Here is a 20388-nt window from a genome sequence, read left to right on the forward strand (position 1 = left end):
CAACAACCACTTCATCATCAATGACCTCATCTAGGAAGCATAGAGACAACAAAATAACTCGATCTGGAGATGGAAGAGTAATCGCCGTAGAAACATAAGTGTCAGGAGCCCCATCACTCAACTGTAACTGGTGAAATAGATGATGAAGCTCAATCTCTCTATCTGTATGAACCACACTATCAATCTCCTCTAGACGAGGTCAAATCTCTGATTCTCTGACAAAGTAGTCAGCCAAACTCATTCTATAGGGTCGAATAGGATAATCAAATGGTATGTGAGACAAACGAGTCCTCACTCTCTCCTTGTACAGTCGCGCCATGTATCGGTAATCGGCCTCAGTAGGAATGAACCTAAGTCCAAATGTCGTATCATGGTCACTGGCAGCTACAAACTCACTGGGTCCCTGCTGACATAGTCCTAACCCCATGCCAGGTAGAAAAGACATACTCCTCATCACATCAAGAACCACTATGCTGCTGTGCTGATCAAATGACATAGTTTCAAAATCTCTACAAAAGTCCTTAATCTCAAGAGTCTATATCTCATCAAAAGTAAACCTAATAAAAAATAGGTCATTCTCATTGTGACTGATCTGAAGTACTAGCTGGAAAAAGGCAAACATATCTCTGGTAGACTGTATCATGATGATCTGCCCATCATGAATGAACTTCATCTTCTGATGAAGGGAAGAAGGAATAGCTCCAACTCTATGAATCCAAGGTCGACCTAGTAGCAGGTTAAAGGATGTAGAAATCCTCAAAACCTGGAACAAAGTAGAAAATGTAGTTGGACCAATCAGTAAATCTATCACCAAGGTACCCATAACCTCCCTCTTAGTGTTATCATACGCGATGACTGTCTGAGTAGAAGGACCAAAATCTGAAGATGCAAAACCAAAGGCTATAGTAGTGGTTAAAGGGCAAACATTCAAGGTTGAGCCATTGTCTAACAGGACAGATGGAACTCTATGGCCTGAACAACCAACTGTAATATATAGAGGGCGTACGTGGTCTAAACCCTCAGACAACAAATCGTCATCTGAAAACACAATGCAAGTGGCCCTATCGGTCGTCACCATATGAATCAATCTCTTTAGAGTAGTGGTAGTCTCTACCCTGATCTAACTCAAGGCTCGAATCAAAGCATCTCTATGAGTACTGGATGATGTTAATTGATTCATGCCTAATTGGTGTCTCAGCTGATTCGTGTCCAGCTGGTGCTCCTTGATGGCGGGAGTAATCAACAAAATTTATACCTATTACACTATGAACTAGGGTAGCAAAGAAGAAACTATTATAGCATAGTGGCTCTAGGATCGTTCACTGGGAAGGATACTCAATTGAAAATGATACCAATTCAAAGTGAATTGGTGCTGTTTCATTTCAAGATTAGCTTAAGAAATAAAACACAAACTTTGGTTGAAAAAGGGTTAAGCTTAGGTTAACAACACAGCAAGTGATGAAAATTACTTAAGAAGAAAAGCATTCCTTGGAGATTCAGGTTTACAGGGGAGGTTCCTCATGCAAAAGCATAGCTCCAGTCAGTTGGTTCATTTCCTCACATTAGAGAATTAAGATAAAATCAATTCTCTAACAGGTGCTGCACAAATGCATCCCTCAATTGGATTTCAGCTCTAATTCTCTCACTGATGCAACTTGCAATGGTTTGAGCCTCTCACTTAGCCTTTACCATTCAAGGTGATCTTTAACCTTGGATTACCCCTCAAAAGCTCGCAAGAGATAACTAATGGATGTCTCCTTAGAGTCCAAAAGCTTATCAAGTGTTGGCTATTCTAGAAAATCCTACCTTCAAGTCACCTACCAGAGGCTCGCAAGGGGTAAACTAGTGCATCTCCATGGTTAGAGATCACTTGCCTTACCAAGTGTTGGCCCAGGTGACTCCAAGGCATTTTAAGTTAACTAAAAACATTAGAAACCATTCACGGGACACACTTTCTCTTCATTCTTAGCTGAAACCACAAAGCTTCTGATTCTTGCACTTGGAACCTTTCCCAGCAACCTTAACTCCAAGGAACTAAAAGGTTTAGTTACTCATTCTCTGGGGAAAACTCCTCAGAGAGTGCATAACTTAGTAAATAAGTAAAAAACACAATCAAAGTGAGAAGGTAAAGCAGAGCTCAAGCTCTGTATTTTTCTTCCTTTGAAACTTTTACAAAAGGTTCATCACCCTCAGAACAGGCTCCTCGGGCTATATTTATGCCAAAAATTACATACTCAGCTATTACATGGATATTTTAGCCAAATTCCTAACTTAAAAGCTAAGGAATCCTATAATTGGTGGCTTACAAGGAGAATTTGGGGAATTAGACAACAAAAATCTAATGAAAAATATCTCCAAGTGTCGGTTACAAATATCGGGAAGCACTAAGGACCATTTCGCAGGTGAAAAGTGAGGTCTGCGAAATTTCGCAGGTGCACAAGAAAGGCTGCGAAATTTCTTTGCAGCAAAAGACTGATTCAACACCTTTGCGAAGCTGGCTTATATCTTGTGGTGTTTGGCTTCCATCATGGCGTGAAGCTTCAGGGAAAATCCATAGCACTGTGCAAAAGTGTTGCGAAATGATTCCGCAACAGAAGGCTGATTTCGCAACACTTTGCTGAATCCTTCCTTCAGTTTGGAGCAGTCATCTTCCAAAGGCTGTAACTTCCTCATTTCAACTTCGAATTGCACACAATTTAAAGCATTGGATTGTTGACTTCCTAAGCTTTCAAATGACATATAGCATGCATAATTTGGACTTCAGAAAGTGCTCCAAAAGTGGCTGTAGTGACTGTCATCAAGAATGCTTCATGGCTGGATTCTCTTTGCTTTCCCTTGCATTCCAGACTTGTTTATGGCAAAAGTGCTTCAAAGCTTTGATTCTTCATGCCTCTAAGCTTCCCATTCTTTTCCAAGGATTCCAAATAACTCTCCTCAATCTCATAATGCTTTGGTGATCAAAATACTAACAAAAACACCAAAACTTACACAATTTGATTAGAATTGATTGCAAGGAGCCTTAACATGCTAATTGGGTTAAAAGGCACTAACTACTACTCAAAAGTGTTTAAAAGGATTAATTATAAGCTATCAAATAGCACTTTTTGAGTAGTAATCATTAATAAACTCCAAAAAGAAATACGAGCTTGAATGCTCCGTAACTGTCTCAAAACCTCATCATCCTCTCTCCTAACCTTCTCATGAGAGACTGCACCCTTAAATGACCTGAATGCTAGTGGTGGTGGTTGAGCTATCCTCCTACTATGAGTCATAATCTGTATATCTCTCCCCTCTGAATCATCATCCTTTGGCCACAAAGTGAACGAGACAAAGGTATCCTGGTGTCTGATAACCAAAGGTATAGAATGAGTCAATTGGAACGACGCCCCATCTGGGATCAAACTGAATGGTGTGGGAACCTAGGGACCCAATGAAACCCCATCAACCTCACAACTGTCATGCAAAATAATCAACTTGGGTAATCCATCATCCCAACTTAACATATGTATATTGTCATCCTCTATAAGGTTTACGTGATGGATATCTCTTAGAGGTGGAGACACTGAATGTGTAAAATGGGCGGGAAGAGGGTTAGTGGTTACACTTTGTTATCCTAAGTTAACCAAACCCTGGTCTATCAAATCCTGTATAGCATGTCTCAGAGCGCTGTAGTGGTCCGTGTCATGCCCTGGTCCCTAATAATAAGAACAGTGTAAGTCTAATTTGAAGCAATGCGACACTGGCTAAGGTACTGGCTTGAGTGCCAATGGAGTTAATAATCCACCCTCCATGAGCTTTTGAAAAGCTCGACTCAAAGGCATAGACAACTGGGCAAAATGACGTGATGGTCTTTGCACATAAGTAGTGGTCTGCGGGGCTCGAGACCGAGTGTATGGGGTAGGAGGTCTCTCTGTGACATGTGCAACAAAAACATGCAATGAGATTGGATGTAGATAAGTGGGAGTCATGGGCCTAGAGGGAGCAGGTGGCCTATACTGCACATAAGGTGATGGTGGGTAGTAGAATCCAAAAGTCTGCCAAACTGCCTGATAGCGTCTAGGAGGTCTCATCACTTTTGAATTGATAACATCAACATCTTCTAATCTTTGTCTTCCTAAAGGCTTATTCCCCTTAGAGTCAGTAGGGGAAGACTTGGGCCATAATCCTCTAGTTATGCCCTCCTCTATACCATATAAAACTTGTACTAAAGGTCCAAAATAGGTATGAGGAAATCCCATCAAGTGCCTAACAAACTTAGGTTGTAAGCTTCTCATGATCATACTAATTTGCTCATTCTCTAAAGTACAATCAATAATTTGTAAAATCTTCTCCTTCTAGCGGGAAATAAATGAGGTGATTGACTCCTCTAGCCTCTATCTCAAAGCCTCTAACTCTCTCCTCGAGACATCAATGACAATGTTAAATGCAAACTGTCTCAAAAACTCCTGGGCCAGATCATCCCAAGTTCGACAGTGTGATACATCCAATAAAGTAAACCAATGTTGTGTTGCACCACTCAGGGACATATGGAAAAGCATAACCATCTAGGCCTTATCCAGTCTATAGGCCCTCATAATCGTACTATAGAGCCTCAAATGGATGCGAGGGCAACCTATGCCCGTGTATATCTCTATCTCAGGCATCCTAAACTTAGCCGGCAAACTAGCCATTGGTGCTCCATCAAAATCCTCCCACCTAATATCTTCGTCTGAAGCCCTCATTTGCCTCAACCTCTACTCAAGTCTATCCATACGTGCATGTGGGTCCTCTGAGGTCGAGATAGGCAATGTGACAGGAGGCGAGGCAACCTTGGTCTGACTATATAGAGTGAAAGGTATAAGTTGTAGTCGTCATTGACTAGGTGGAGGGGTGGTAGTACTGTAGTATCAAACTGGGCACTCTCTTGAACAAGGACCTATTGGGCCTACTGCCCATCTATCCTCTGGCCAAGGCTAGCTAAAGCTTCTTGGATCGAAGCCGTGGCTGTAACAAACTAGTCAACGATAACTATTTGTGAGTCCATATCCCTCTGATCTGATCTTTGGTCTGATTGATCTAATACTCTGGCCAATCTACCTCCAACTCTAATCCACGAAGGTGAATTTAGATTGGTCACGGTAAACCCTCCTACAAATATAGAAACACTGGATAAGGTGTAGTACGAAGGTGACTCTATAGGAACCAATTGATAAGTGCGCAAAAATATAACCCAAATGTACTCAATCTAATACCTATCTCTGATCACACCAAAAGGAGACTACGGAGGGGATAACTGAACCCAATTGTGACTAAGACAGCTTTGAAGGTCCATAGATGCACCCACGTGTAAGAATGAAATCTTAATTGGACCTAGGCTAGCCTACAAGGTTAAGGTGACTCCATAAGATAAAATGGATGGGTTAAAAGATCCCTAACAGAAGTGATCGTACCCTTCGACGGTACGCAACCCTCTGCACATCTCTAAGGAGACGGGGTGCTTCCATGCTAGGTGGTCATTACCTCTACACATGCACTTCCTCGCTTTCCCAGGGGGTTTCCTAATGGTGAAGACTCTCCCATCTCTCAACACCCAGGGATAATCTAAAGTGCACAATGAAGGATGTGGGTGCATCCGAAAAACCTAAGATCTAAAATGAGATAGTAAACAGAGACAAGAAATCATACAATCATGTAGAAGCAGGGGTTGTCGCATCAAGCAGTCATACCAAGCAGATTGGTATCATAAAAACAAAGTCCTAACTAGCATATGTGAGAGTGAATCATGTTAAAGTGAGCAAGCAATCAAGTGATCATTTAAGACAACCAAACATGTTAAGATAGCATACCAAACAAGAGAGCAAATCAGATTACCTTGCTTAAAAAGGGGTACCCTCTAATCGACCAATTAAACGCTATATTTTTCTCGACTAGTATTCAAGCTTGATCCTCAAAATCCCTAGTGGAGTCGCCAATTTGTGGATATGAATGATATTAGGCTATGTCCCAGTCACCTACATCCATTCAAGGCAAGCACAACTAAAATATAGATAAGCCTCCAATTCATTGTATGAACTGCCATATACATATTGCCCTTTAAAGAAGTGGTTGGATGGTTGAATAAAAATCACAGGAATTCCCAAAACCACTCCTTGATATGCAATGGTAGGGACCCAATTTCTATCATAATATGATTCATATGTGGTGATTAACTCCAACTCACTGATCTGCTCCCTCTGGATGCAGTCATAGAAAGGTAGCATTATATCCACCTTATGGGCGTGCGATAGACATGCCCATGCCAGTATAGTTACAACATCACCAAGAAATCCAGTAACATTGGAATAAACACCACGCCTTTTAGCCCAAAATTTTAAACATCGCAGTATTGTGCAAAAATGCTCAACATTTGGAACAAGCATAGGGATTTGATCTGCAACTCTACAACCATTAAGACTTCGAGCAGTGGGCTCATCCATATTGTATAGTACAGACAAATCAGAGATGTCCAAGTCTTTTGGCACAACCAAAAGAGAGATACTCGCATAAGGAAGATCAATTGATATTCCATCAAACTTAAATTTCATCACTAGAACATGTGCATCTAGAATTGGCTGTAGTTCTGTAACTTCTTCCATGCCTGCCAAGATATTATGCAATATAAAGAAGAAATCCTCCTCCCAACTCTCATATGATGGCCCAATACATAAAGTGTCTATGTCAATCCTAGGACCATGCACCCCAAGCTGATAGGAACCAAAAGTAAATAACACAACATTTGCATCCTCCACCATCCGGTCTGTGTACCCTCTCAAACGTGTCAGCTGCTTCATCCAATCTTTTAAAATCTGCCCAAACCGATCAAGAACCTCTATTATCTTAATTGCTTCTTATTTTCTCTCATAAAGCTCGACATCCACCAAAAACTTTTCCAACTCCAAACTCTTCTAAATATTTGCCTTAGTCAGCCTCGCAATAGATATCGGCTTCATCACGCTATACTGTTTCACCGATTGCCAAGGCGGCGAATCCCCCAACCCCTTTGAACTCACCATATCGACACAAAACAAAACCCCAAAAAACTAAAACTAAAAATAAAAATAAAAATGAAATAATATCAAACCCTACACCTATATCCAAACCCAAACCCCAAAAAACGCCAAAATCAACCTAATCCTTTGAACCCTAGAATCCAAGAAACCAAGATCGGAGGCGTCGCCATAAAAAAACGAACCCTTCACCGCAAGAATCAACGAAAATTGACAAACGAAACCCTAAATAGCCACGACCAAACATTGAAACAAAAAACCAAGAAAATCAAACCGAATTGATAAAAATGGAAATCCTACAGCATAGAGAGTGCAAACTTGAGAGCAGATAGAGGCAACACCCTCTCGATAGCGAAAGCAAAAGGTCTAGAGACAAAAAATAGGAAAAAAAGAGACGAAACCCTAGAGAAAGGTGAGTTCAAAGGGATGAGAAAAAAAGAGAGAGAACGAGCGAAAACGGTGGGAAAATGCGGACGTCGATCTGAATTCGGGCAGAGTTCTGATATCTTTGGTGAGTTTCCCTACTAAAGCATAATGAAAATTAGACTTAATGAATGAATCCCTTGGTGTTTCCGAAAATTATAAAATAAATAAACAAATTAAATGAATAAAATAATTAAGTAAATAATAATAATAATAATAATAATAATAATAGTAATAAAATAAAAATAAAAATACAAATACAAATAAAAAAAAAAATAAAACATTAAAACAAAATTATTAAATTAAAATAGATAAGTAAAGACAAGTACTACAAAAAAACGACAAAATAATAGGAAAATAAACTAAATGAGGAAATAGACAAGATAATAAATAAAATAAACAAAAATATAATAATAAAAAGTCAAATCATGTGATTTTACAAAAATGAGCCATGTAAGCCATGAAAGCCACGTGAGACATGCAAGATGTGCCAAAAATGTGACCTAAGCAAGACTAGGTAAACCTAAGTGGGCCAAGGTGTGCCAAAATTGGCCCAGGTGAGCCTAGGTGGGCTTAAGTGAGCCTAAGTTGGCAAAACACATCTAAATGGGCCCAGTATGCCTAGATGGGCCTAAAGTGGTGCCTAGGGTGTTTAGGACGATAATGCCTAATCCAGGGTGAATGTGTGCAAGTTGGAAGGTGTCTAAGATGTTTAGGACAATGCCTAAGTCTAAATTAGGGTTGCCAAAGGTTACAATGGGGTTAAATAAATCTCTCAATCAGAGTTTCCAAGGTGGCTCATAAAATATAAGCTACATGAGTAATAGTGGGCCACTAGGGAATTGTTGTAAAGTACCAAACGAACACATAATAAGACATATGCTAGAAAGACAAAATGGAGGGTCTACATAATCATACCAAATATCAAGAGATTATTAAAATACCTACAATCCTTATGTTCTTAAATTTATTCATGTTGGTATAGAAATACTCCAAAATTGCTTATGATCTCGTAAACACAATAGTCTTCCACTTGATTACTTTTTCTTAAGTTTAGGCACAAAGATGGTGGAGATATTTAAGTTGAAAGTTAGGGTTTTCTTTCTTTAGATGGAAGGGAGAGACAAAAAAACTGAAGCTCTAACCCTTAAGAGGGGTATATATAGGTTTCTTATTGGGATTAAGTGACTTAAGCCTATTGTAGACTCTCATTGTACACTTAGGAACTATTGCTAAACTTTTATTATGTCTTCATTGGTGGTTTCTTGTTACTCACCTTATCACTATTTTTAGACTTTTTTTAGAGATGTATCTTTGAGGGATTATATGGATTCCTAATGTGTGTGTGTGTGTGTTTTAGTGACTTTAGTTCTAATTTAGGAGCCTGTTTTCTAGTGAGTCCTTATTTTATTCAGTTTTTGTTGTTTTTGGTGCTTTAGAATTGTTTTTGTTTTTTATTGCATGCTTTTAAGCGATGATGAATTTTGGTTTGCTATTCAATTTTTAGTGTATAAATGATTTTTAATTTTTAGTGCATTAGTGATTTTTAATTTTGAGTTCATATTTTATTTTTGATTATGATTGCATGTGGTCTTAATTTTTGAGTTTGGAATTGTTTCTTTAAATTTTATTGCATTATTGATTCTAATTCTTAGTTGTATATTTTGTCTAGCTCACTTAGTTCATTTAGATATATTTTAGTTTAGCTCACTTAGTTGCACTTTAGTTTAACTCACTTAGATACACTTTAGTTTAGCTCACTTAGATGTACTTTAGTTTAATTCACTTAGTTACATTTTAGGTTTAATTCACTTAGTTGCACTTTATGATAGTTCATCTTAGTTGCACTTTAATTCATTATATTTAGGTACACTTTAAGTTAGTTCATCTAAGTGCATTTTAGGATAGTTTATCTAGATGCATTTTAGGAAGCTTTTAGGCACATGGCATGTGCTTGGAGTTTGACTTTGGATTTTTTATATTGAGAGTTAGAGATTCTCATGACCTTTGAGATTGTTTCACACCTTTGAGATTTTTCTTTGGATTTTAAAATTGAGATTTTCTTTGGATTTAAAATTGAAACTTGTATTTGGATTTTAAAATTAGATTTTTCTTTGGTTTTTAAAATTGAGGTTTTTATTGGATTTTAAAATTAATATTTTTCGTTGAATTTTAAATTTGGTATTTTTCTTTGGTTTTTTAAAATTGAAAATTTTCTTGGATTTTAAAATTAAGAGAGCTCTTAAAAGGAAAATAGAAGACTTTTTGGGAATAAGATTCGTTGGAATGGAAGACTTTTGGGAGTATGATGCATTGTTTTTTTGAGATGGAAAGTTTGAATTATGGAAAGACTTTTGGAGAATACACTCACAAATTGCCATGGAGATTGAGAGAGAGTATGAGGGCTTTATTGTCATATGTTGAACAAGTTTTAATATTTTTGGCATAACTTTTGCTATAGATATCGCAATGAGATGATTAATTCTTAAAGCTATCAAAAGCTAAAAGAAAGGGCTACAATTTATATTTTGAAAAGTCTTATTGAATCAATTGTTATCAAGGATTAAATTTCATGACAAACTTCAAGTGAGCTTTCCCATTATATGTTGAACATGCTTTAGTATTTTGGGCATAAATTTCGTTGTAGATATTAGAATAAGGTGATTCTTAAAGTTATGGAAACATAAGAGAAAGGGCTATAATTCGTCTGTTGAAAATTTTTCCTAGATCAATAATTAGTAATGAGAAAAATTGGTGACAATGTTTAGGTATAGGATTAACTTAAAGAGAGGATCACGTCATTAAGAGGAGGCACATGGATTTTTAGATTCTTGGAGATTGAGGGTTGCCATTGGAGAAGGAGAATAGGGCTGCCACCAATTATTCTTGAAGAAAAAAAAATACATCTTGAGAAGAAAAGGTGAAATCTTGAATAAAGAAAGACAGACAAAAGGTATCATTTTTTTTTTAGAGGAGAAGAATTTTGGGAAAGTCCTTGTTATTTTTTTTGTGCATCTTGTTATTCATCTCTTAAATTTTCCATTTTTTTTTTCTCTCATGATCGAATATAGATTTAATGTTTTTCTTGGATGTGGATGTATAGGTCACACAAAAGTGTTGAAATTTAATTGAGATGTTTTTTTTTTTTTTTTTTTGTGAATTCATGCCAAATTTTGATAGTGATGTACTCTAGATTAGTTGTGATTTCATGTGAAAATATGTTTGAAATGATTTTTTTTATTGTGAATTTATTGATTTAGTTTCTATTATTTTCGTTATGATTACAATTCTTTTTTTTTTTTTCCTAAGTTTCTTTTGATTCATCACCTAAATTAAGCCTTGGGAAAATTTATGAAATAAGACTTTGTGTAAATTAGTTTTATGATTTTATTCTTATTTTAACTTTGTTTTTATTTATTTGATTTAGTGTTGATCACTCTTTCATTTGTAGCCATAAGGCCACTATGAATACACACACACATTAGCTATATTTACACACTTACACACACAGCTTAGCATGTTTTCAACAATTTTCAACACACACATACCTCACACTTAGAAGTTTCTTGTTTTGATGTGTAATTCTATGAGTTTCTTTGTATTAATTAGTGATTTCAAAAATGTTTTTCAATCTAGCCTTCCAAAAATTTGATCTACAATTTTTTTTCTTATTTATCTTAGGTTACTTAGGTTGTGAGAAATCTATCTTCAAAAATCATGCTTCCACTTTCATTTGGCATGCATAACTTCTATTGATTTTCATTGATTTTTGTTTTTCATATATGAATAAAATTTATGGCTTCAAAATAATCAAATGAGTCTCTAGCCTTCATGAGGTTAATCATGATCATGGGAGGTTAGGGAAGAATAGATTTAATTCATGGATGCCAAATAGGGATTTGGGTGAATCCCTTACATTCAATGTTTTCAAACTTTTCTACTATTACTCTGTATCCCACTTATTAACAAATTGTTAAATTATAATCAAATTGCTTAGGGCTTTTCTAAAATTATTTTCACACCTCAATGATGTTTCTAACTTCCTAAATGTACCAAATGAATTTTTTTTTTTTTTCTGAGTTTGAAACCTTTTTCTAAGCCAATGATTTAAATTAGTTTTTACATAGGTCCCATTTCAACACTGTTTTGGACACCTTAATTGTATTTGTAAAATTAAATTGTTTCTTGACCTTTTTTTTTAATTCATTTTGATTTTTTTTTCTTAATCTAGATTTGTTAAATGATACTTTAGAACCTTGTTTCACTCAAAAGGGATTTTTCAATTGGAAGAAATAATTTCATCTTCTTGTACCTACTATTTTGGACCTATTCTATGTTTAGGGGGTTTTCTTAGTTTCTAATATGTTCTATGTATGATTTGGCTTTTCAATTAATTTTTATATAACTCTAGGCATTTTAAATATGTTGTACAAAATTTGGCCAGATTTTATCACTCTCCTAAGTTAGTCAAATAAATTAATATTTGCAAGCTTAAGAAATTTGCCATTTTTTCCCATCAATTTGTAATTTGTTGAAATATGGTATTAAATGACATATGGTTTGGAAAATTAAACAATTTTTGTTCTAGACTCATAAAGGAAGATGTGGATTTTTTTTTCTTTTGTTGAAATAACTTACCTAATTATTTTATTTGAAATTATTTTGTATACACCTTTGTACGGACCTATTACTGAAAGTTGAGTAGAGTGATTTGAATGTGATTAAATTTAGTATTACATGGCACATGATTAAGTTAATTTGTATATTGTATAATATTCTAGATATATTTAGAATGAATTGATTTTTTTTATTTATCATTTTTTGGGAATTTTATTCAGATTTATCTTTTGCGTGTCCTTATTTTGCCCTATTTCTGATTGTTTTGCATGTTTTTAAGATTTCAACTTCCTTGTGAATATTTTTAACTTTTTTATTCTTAAGTCACATTGTAGATATATTGTACATGATAAATGAGTTTTCTTTTGTGTCCTATTTACCTTTTTGATATTTTATTCAATTTCATTTTGAGAGTGTATTAATGATTACTTTTCTTCAAACTTGATTATTGTCTCTTGCCTCTTCTTTTGTGTTCATTATTATTTGTTGAACTAACCTCATTGTTTTATGAAAGCGCTTTATATTATCAAGGTATGGTTCTTCTTTTCCCTATTTACTTGCTTACATTGATGTGTTTATCTTACTTTTAAATATTCTCGTGAGTGTTTATCTTGCTTTTAAATATTCTCGCGATTGTTCCATCTTGCTTTGCACAGTTTCCATATTATTATTTATTTAATTTTTTATTTGAATTAGGTGCATGTTGTATGTTATGGGACTTGTGGTATGGTATGTTCATGAGCTAATCCTTGTTGTTTTATGGAAGCGGTTAGCTTGCTAATAAGGTAAATTTTTTTATTTTTCTATTTGTTTGTTTTCATTAATATGCATGCCTTGTGCAATTATTCTCTTAGTATGTCATCATTTAATTATCATTCTTGCTTAGTTTATTTACTTAGATTCTTAGTACCTATGATTAATTGACCAATTGCCATAATTACCTCAACTTGATTAGTACAGACCTGTTATTAGGGCTTACAGAGATGTTACAACTTATAACTATACATTCCCAATAGGTAACTTGACCCTTGGACTTAGACTTGGTTTTTCAAAGATATGTTTTTCCAAATAAGGAGTCACTTTTGAGGTTTTATTTCTTATTTTGTTTTCCCTTTAAAAAAAATAAAATAAGTAGCAACTCCACTTTTTTTTAAAATAATTTTTTCACACTAAAAAGTGAGTCTTGTCATTGAGTGGGAATGCCTGTGAAAAATGCGAGTCCACGTCCATCATGGGCTTAAGTCACTTAATTTAGCCCAAAAGGGTTGTGAAGTGATTAACTAACCCATAGAATCAAATTAGTTAATTAGTTTAATCCAAAGATATTGCTTATTTACCCTTATGCAACCTTATGTAATTATCAAAATGCTTTTATGCACATAAGTGAATTAAAAATTCATCTATCATAAATTGTGCCTTCAAAGAATATGAGCTCAAGCATAGACCACTAAGAGCCATAGGATAATACTAGCTCCCTCATAATCCGATTATGAAGTAACTCAACATTTCATGACAAAGAGTCAATTGCACTCTAGTACCTTCTATATATAACAATGAGACCTCAAATGCTCGAGCTCATGACCTACTATCCACTATATGTAGCCTTCTATGAATTGGTCTTTCATAGGCCTTTAAGACTATTTCTATCATCCTTGAGTTACAAATCCTCCTACTATGTGATCAAATGATAAACTTTAGCTTATTAAGAGCATATGTCAAATTCCACTAAAGGAATTATTGCGAGCACAAAGAATTCTTCATTAGACGTCTTTAGGATCACCTGAGAGGACACACTATCTCAAAGTCCATGAGATATCATGGTGCTTCTATTGAGCATTTTATTGCCACGAGGAGGACATCGAGACGAGGTCTCCTACCTTGAGGCATTTATTGTGGACTCAATTCTCACCGGGAGACGAATTCACGTGGGATATCTGATGATGCATATGATCTCCCGCGTTGAGAGCACAACACGAGTACTCCCCTACGACCGCTTCCTTACCCGAGTATTCAAGGATGTCGGGGTCGACTTGAGTAGAGAGACGGACTTCGAGGCCCCCACTAGCTATGACACATATGATGAGTAGTCCTTGGGGCGCATGAAGTTCGAGAAGGCACCCGATGGCTCCTTGGTTAGGAGAGCTGAGCGACAGGCCCGGGACAGGAACAGATGCATCACGAGGCAAAGGAGGAGGCCGGGATCAAAGAGATGGAGGATAGGTTAGACCCTCAGAGGGACTTTAAGCAGAAAGGGCCCGAGCTTGACATTCCGCCTCCACCTCAGTCAGAGGGCATTCATGTTGAGGCCACTTTCTCAAAGCCTATGATGACTGAGCCATCTTACACAGCAGGACCATCATCTCAGCCATCATTTATCGAGCTACCATCTCAGGCACCTCACGCTCCTGATCATGTGCCTTGGATGGATGTCTCAGCTCAAATCAGCTCCCTTGGGACTCGTATGGAGGAGCTTGCTTTAGTTCATGACTCTCGCTTCTACTTTATGGAGGAGCACATGGATTAGTATCAGACTGGAGCCACTTCTTTGTTTGATCACTTCTAGCAGAGATTTGAGCACATAGAGGAGCGTATGGATCAGCAGCAGGCTACATTCGAGCATCTCCAATAGAGCATTGATCGCATTGAGAGTCGTTAGGCAAGTCAGCATGAGGAGATGATGGCTTACCTCCGCTTTGTGTTTCCTCCTCCACCCCCTCAGCCTTGAGATTGTCTCGAGTTCCCCCTCCATTTCTTTTTTATGTTGCCAAAGAGGGAGAAATATATAGGATCTAGGAGACCCTCATGCATGTCATTGTCATATCTATCTTGTTTGTACATGTGAGGTTTCTATATATATATGATATGATATTTTTATGATCCATTGTTTCCTATTCAAATTTTCGTGTTTTACATTGCTTCCTATTAAAAATCGTTTGATTGATCCATGATTGGTTTGAGGGGGAGATTTTTTTTTCTCCCAGATAACCAAGGTTTGTCATCATAAAAAAGGGGGAGATTGTTAGCCCAAGGGTTCTCCTAATCGGGTTTTGATGATAACAAACCATGGTTAAGTGACTAATTGGTTTAATGATTAAAAATCTCAAGTATAAACTCAAAAATTCATCAAATGACCAAATGGATACAAGATCGAGACGCTTGGAAGACTTGTGATCATAGGAAACTAATGTAAGATGAATGCGTAAGTGCACTTAGGATTTTCATACGTTTCATGCATCTTAAAAAACTCGGTTTATTCTTTAAAACTTCGATTTCATTAAAACCCGAGTTTTTAACTAATGTACCTTAGGTAAAATGTTTTATAATTGGCTTAATAATTTACCTAAAGACCTTGCCTAAGTGTTAGAAAAGAAAGGAATAAAAAAAATAGGTTTGTGGGGCCAGAAAGGCTCAACCGGTCGAGGCTATGGCCAACAGGCTCAACCGGTTGAGGAACCGGTTGACCGGTTGTGCTCGTCTGGTCGAGGATGCACCAAAACCTTCTTTCTCTCCCAGTGGCCTTCTCTTCCCATTCGAGGTGATTCTCTTACCAGTCGAGGTCCGGTTGAGGCAACGGTAACCTGTCATGCATTAAATGCTCCAACGGTTAGTGAACCAGTCGACCCCTAGCTCGACCGGACGAGGTTACCTTTTGTTGTTTTTTGACTCCCGAACTTAGAAACCTATAAATAGAGAGCTCCACTTCATTTATTGAGAAGAGAACACTTGTATAATAGCCTACCTACCTGTTCTTGATCAAAAAGCTCTCATTTCTTTCATAGTGCATTAAATCACCACTTGCGTATCCTTTAGTGCACTCTTGTGTGTCATCCTAGCTTTGTCTTGTATTTGAGCTATCCTTAAGTTAGGTTGAGGGATTATATCTTATAAAAATATGAGTGTTAAAGCCTTCAAGAGGTTTGAATCTTGAAGAGGTTGTGTAAGAGCCCATTGGAGCCGAAATTCAAGTGTAAGAAGATTGGAAGCTTGGTTGAAGCTTCAAATTAGTGGAACCCTCACTCGGTTAAAAGGTTAAGGAGAGTGGACGTAGGCAAGGAAGTGTCAAACCACTATAAACCCAAGTTTGAATTCTCTAAACTCTATCTCTTTACTTTACTTATATTGTGTTTGAATTTGTTGTGATTGAAAAGATTTTAAAAACCCAATTCACCCCCCCCCCCCTTTTCGGGTGTTTTTCTTAACTAAGCATAGCCTTTGTTTTCTCAACTTATGGTGAGTCATAACGTAAGATTATCATATAGTCATGACTTTACCAAACTGTTATACTATATTATCTCTCAACCTTGAGAGAATATTGAGCTTATGCAAAAGTTAACAATGGTTTTAACCTATAATTGAGATCTTAAAGCAATCGTATATTCTCTATGAATTGGCTTACTCTTGATGGAAGTCGGTAGCAATAGATATTAAGCGTATCATGTGGTGAAGGACTCGGCTGGGCATGGTCAGGCTGTGTGCCGATGGTTTGCCCATCTCCTGGACATCTGCGAGTCCGCACAACCTCTGAATAACCTCTCTAGGCTCGAATCCCGGCATAGTGGGCCACGCCTTGGCCTCATACACTCGGAGTCCAACTGAAGGGATGTCAAGAATGCGGTAGATACTCTCGGGACTCAATCTGATCTCAAATCCTCTCACAATGAACAATATCGGTCCTCCAAGCCCATAGGTCGCCCGTGAATAAAAAGAACGCACCAGAGTCGGGAAGATCGGCTTAGAAATCGTCACAACTGGCAGCCATCCCATCCAACCGAATAGTCCCTCAAACCCGAAGTGTTGAAGTTGGGAGAAATTAACATTTCTCCTTGGGACGACTTTCCTCTGTGCGAACTTTTGCTTGTAGTGCTAATAGTCTTCGATCGAACTGAAGAGGGCCATGTCATACCTCGCCTTTCGGCGAGCCTCCGTCTGCTCAGGTTGAGATGGCTTAGTAGGGCGCTTGTCTTGAGCCCTGGAGGTGCTTGTCTCTAGCATTAGAGCCATCTAATGAACGGAAAGGAGAATGAGGAGTTGATTCGTGCCCAGTTGGGTATTTTAATCAAATAATGTTTATAAATTCTATGACCTTATACTTGCATAGCAAAGCTACTATAGTATAGCAGCTCTAGGGTCGAACTCTGGGATGGGTTTTCACTCTACCAGTGATAGACTCAAGATTAGAAATTGAATCTGATGATTTCCTTTGTCAAAAACTTAAAGCTTAAAAGAAAATAAAATTTGTTTTGAAAGTGGTGTTTGGAACTAAACTAACATAGAACTAGGTAAAAATGGAAGAAAGAAAGTCTCCCGGAGCTAAAGGTTGCTAGGATCAAGTTCAGAATGCAAAGTAGGAAATTCCGGATTTTTCTCCTCGTATTGGGGACAACAACATAAAGGATGGTTGTTTCCCGAACCGGTATAGGTTTAACAATGAAGATTTAATCCATAAAAAGTCAATAGAAATGGTAGTCAAGTTCCATTAATGGCTTTAGACACTATGGGTCTTCACCTTGAGCCACTTTTCAATGGCTCGTACATGATAACTAATAGTCTTATGTGGATCTAGCAATAAGTATCCACAGAGACCTAAAAACTTATCATGTATTGGTCATTCAAAGTGATTCTAAGGGATTTAAAGCAAAACTTTAGATTTAAAAGTCATTTATGAACTCCAACTACCTGTATTTAAGGCACGAGAGTTTTCCACTTTTGCATCTGGACTTTTCAACTAGCTTTCTTCACTCCAATAAACCAAAGGTTTAACCTCTCATCCTCTAGGAAAACTTCCTCAGAGGTTGTTTGGCTTCCAAGAAAAAGAAAATAGAAGAGAGAAAAGGAAAGCAAAGAGATCTCTGTATTTTTCCCCCAGAGGAAAATTTCATTCAGTGTAAAATATACAAAAAAGTCCACACACGAGAGATGATTTCCACCCCTCTTATAGTCTTTACAAAGCAAAGCCGGTGATTGGCTAATTACAGGGATAAGAAAGGAATTTACATCAAAAAATACAAAAGAAAAGATCTCATGTGGAGTCGTCAGAACAGAGGAGATTTCGCACCAAAGTCGCATGAATAATACAAGGTGCGAAATTCGCACTCGCATGGGTTAGTGCGAAATTCGCACTTGCATGAACAGTACAAAGTGCGAAATTTGCCATTTTGAGCTCCTTATACGAATGGCAATATACCACTATAGGTACTTGATTTGTCAGAAATTCCGAGCCGGTTCCGAATATGGGATTTTGAAAGGTGATTTTGCACGATGAACAAAATAGAGCCTCCCAAAGTGACAGTGCACGGCTACAAAAACTGCTTCTTTCTTTGTTTGTCCTCTTTGCTTCTCTCCTTTACTTGGCTTGTCTTAATGATCCAAAAAGCTGTTAAAACACTAAAACTAGCCACAAATATGATTAAAAGTCATTGCTAGGTCCTTAACATGCCAATTGGAATAAAAATGGAGAACTACTACACAAAAGTTCTTAAAACATAATGAATTAAAGGCGCAAAATAACACTTTTTGGGTAGTAATCACTCCCCCCAACTGACACATTGCTAGTCCCTTAGCAATGAAGGAGAGAAAAAGAAAGAAAAATAGATAATATAATAATTTACAAAATCATGCTGATCACTCCAAAAAATAATCAAGTGGCATGATTGGATCAAACTCTCACATGGCAAGTCAAGGATATAAAACTCAATCATCAACAAGAGTCATCAAATAACTTACCTATCACAACATACAAAGAGTGGGCATTATGCAAATTTGAGTATCAAAATCATTTCCACTCCCAAAGGACCAACTCTTAATTTTCCACAAAAATCTAAGTGTTAAGGTGCTTAGTTTCTAGTTATAGTATGTCAAACTATATTCTCCCCCCAACTAAGGTTTTTCTCTAACTTTAGCAACACTAACCCCCATATAAAAGGCTAAGAACGCACTTTTTTTTTTTTTTTTTTTTTTTTAACTCCACCCATCCACCCATGTAACGAGCAGTGAGGTCGGTGACTCCCAACCAATAAAGGCTTAGGGCACCAGACTTCAAAGATTTTCACCATATACCCCTCGAACCTTGCTCGGGTTCAAAGCAAGTGAAGCAATTTTTTTTTTTTTTTTTTTTTTTTTTTTTTTTTTTACGGAAGACACATTGGCTTTTTATAAGGTGTCCCAACACTAATAGAATGAGGTCAAAGGCACCAAGTCGAAAATTTCCTAAGTTTAGGGGGTGAGAAAGTTTTCCATCTTAAAACTGGAATCTAATGTGTTCAATGTGTGAAAAGATTAGAGTGGAAGACTTAAGATTGAAATCAAAAGGAGCTTCAACAATTTATCAACTTTAATAAGCATAATACAAACTCTGAGACTATGGCAATAAGATAAGATTTTAATTTCTCCCATTTACTTTTGAGAATTTATCTTTGAGAAACAAAGAGAGTTTGCAAAAATTTGTTAGCAAAATAACCTAACCAAAAATCCAACAAATTACTTCCTCAACTCTCCCCCCAACTAGGATGAACATTGTCCCCAATGTTCCAAAAGCAAGTGATAATAAAAGGGCGGAAGTGATACCTCCTCATAGTAAGGGACTCTGAATGGACAGGAGAAACCACATGTTGCAAAAGAAAAAAAATCATAAGAGTGATGAGTAGAGGAAATAAAAAGGAATAGCTAAAATACACAAAAAGGAAGATGTCTATATAAACTGAGAGAGTACAATATACAAGATAAACATGGAATACATCCAATCCCAGTATAAAAGTGGTCCAAAATATATATCACATCCAAAAACATAGAATATAGATACAAAAAAAAAAAAAAAAAGAGGAGTGATCGTATGATCAAGTAGTAGGCTCCTCTGGTGGATAGGAGGGGTCCTCAGCTGCAACTGTGGAAGGTACCACTACAGGTGTAGCATTATCAGCTGGATCAAAATCATCAAATGGAGCAAAAGGCTCTGAGGGCACAGGAGAAACAGGTGGAGCTGGTGGCAAAAGACCGAGGTGCTGCTGAATCTCACGGAGAATGAGAGTCTGTTGGTCCTGCCGAAGCTGGAGGTGGTCCATCCGCTCCATAATGGCCGTCTGAGTAGTGGTCAGGTCAGAGTCTAGAAAGAAGCGAACAAATCACGATACTCTGCACCAGGGATAGTAATGGGCGGCTCTAGGGTAGGAGGAACAGCAGGTGGGGCATTAGACGATGTTGCCTCTGGTACGGGCTCCGAGGGAGCTGAAGTGAACGGACCAAATATAGATGGTAAGGTCTGTGGAGGAACTTCCCTTGGCTCGGGAAGTTTTGGGGAATGCTGATGGCGCAATACATGATTCCATTG

At 37.2% G+C, this 20388-nt stretch overlaps 1 protein-coding gene across 1 annotated transcript; it reads right to left on the minus strand.

Annotated features, from left to right (window-relative positions):
• Positions 1-737: 737 nt before the first annotated feature.
• On the minus strand, positions 738-20131 carry LOC117928344 (nuclear poly(A) polymerase 4-like). Its single transcript, XM_034848240.1, has 4 exons — positions 19958-20131; positions 6200-6824; positions 820-879; positions 738-763 (listed from the first exon to the last, which is right to left on the minus strand). The coding sequence occupies exons 1-4, from the start codon at positions 20129-20131 to the stop codon at positions 738-740; spliced, it is 885 nt and encodes a 294-aa protein (XP_034704131.1).
• Positions 20132-20388: the final 257 nt, after the last annotated feature.

Source organism: Vitis riparia, chromosome 13 (assembly GCF_004353265.1).
Source record: "Vitis riparia cultivar Riparia Gloire de Montpellier isolate 1030 chromosome 13, EGFV_Vit.rip_1.0, whole genome shotgun sequence".
NCBI lineage: Eukaryota > Viridiplantae > Streptophyta > Magnoliopsida > Vitales > Vitaceae > Vitis > Vitis riparia.

Coding starts and splice junctions, on each gene's coding strand:
- LOC117928344 (XM_034848240.1), bottom strand. CDS start 20,131: ATGGAGCGGATGGACCACCTCCAGCTTCGGCAGGACCAACAGACTCTC. Junction 6,825..19,957: donor ATAATGCTACACCTGTAGTG/GTACCTTCCACA, acceptor CGGTTTGGGCAG/ATTTTAAAAGATTGGATGAA. Junction 880..6,199: donor CATCCAGAGGGAGCAGATCA/GTGAGTTGGAGT, acceptor TTGCATCTTCAG/ATTTTGGTCCTTCTACTCAG.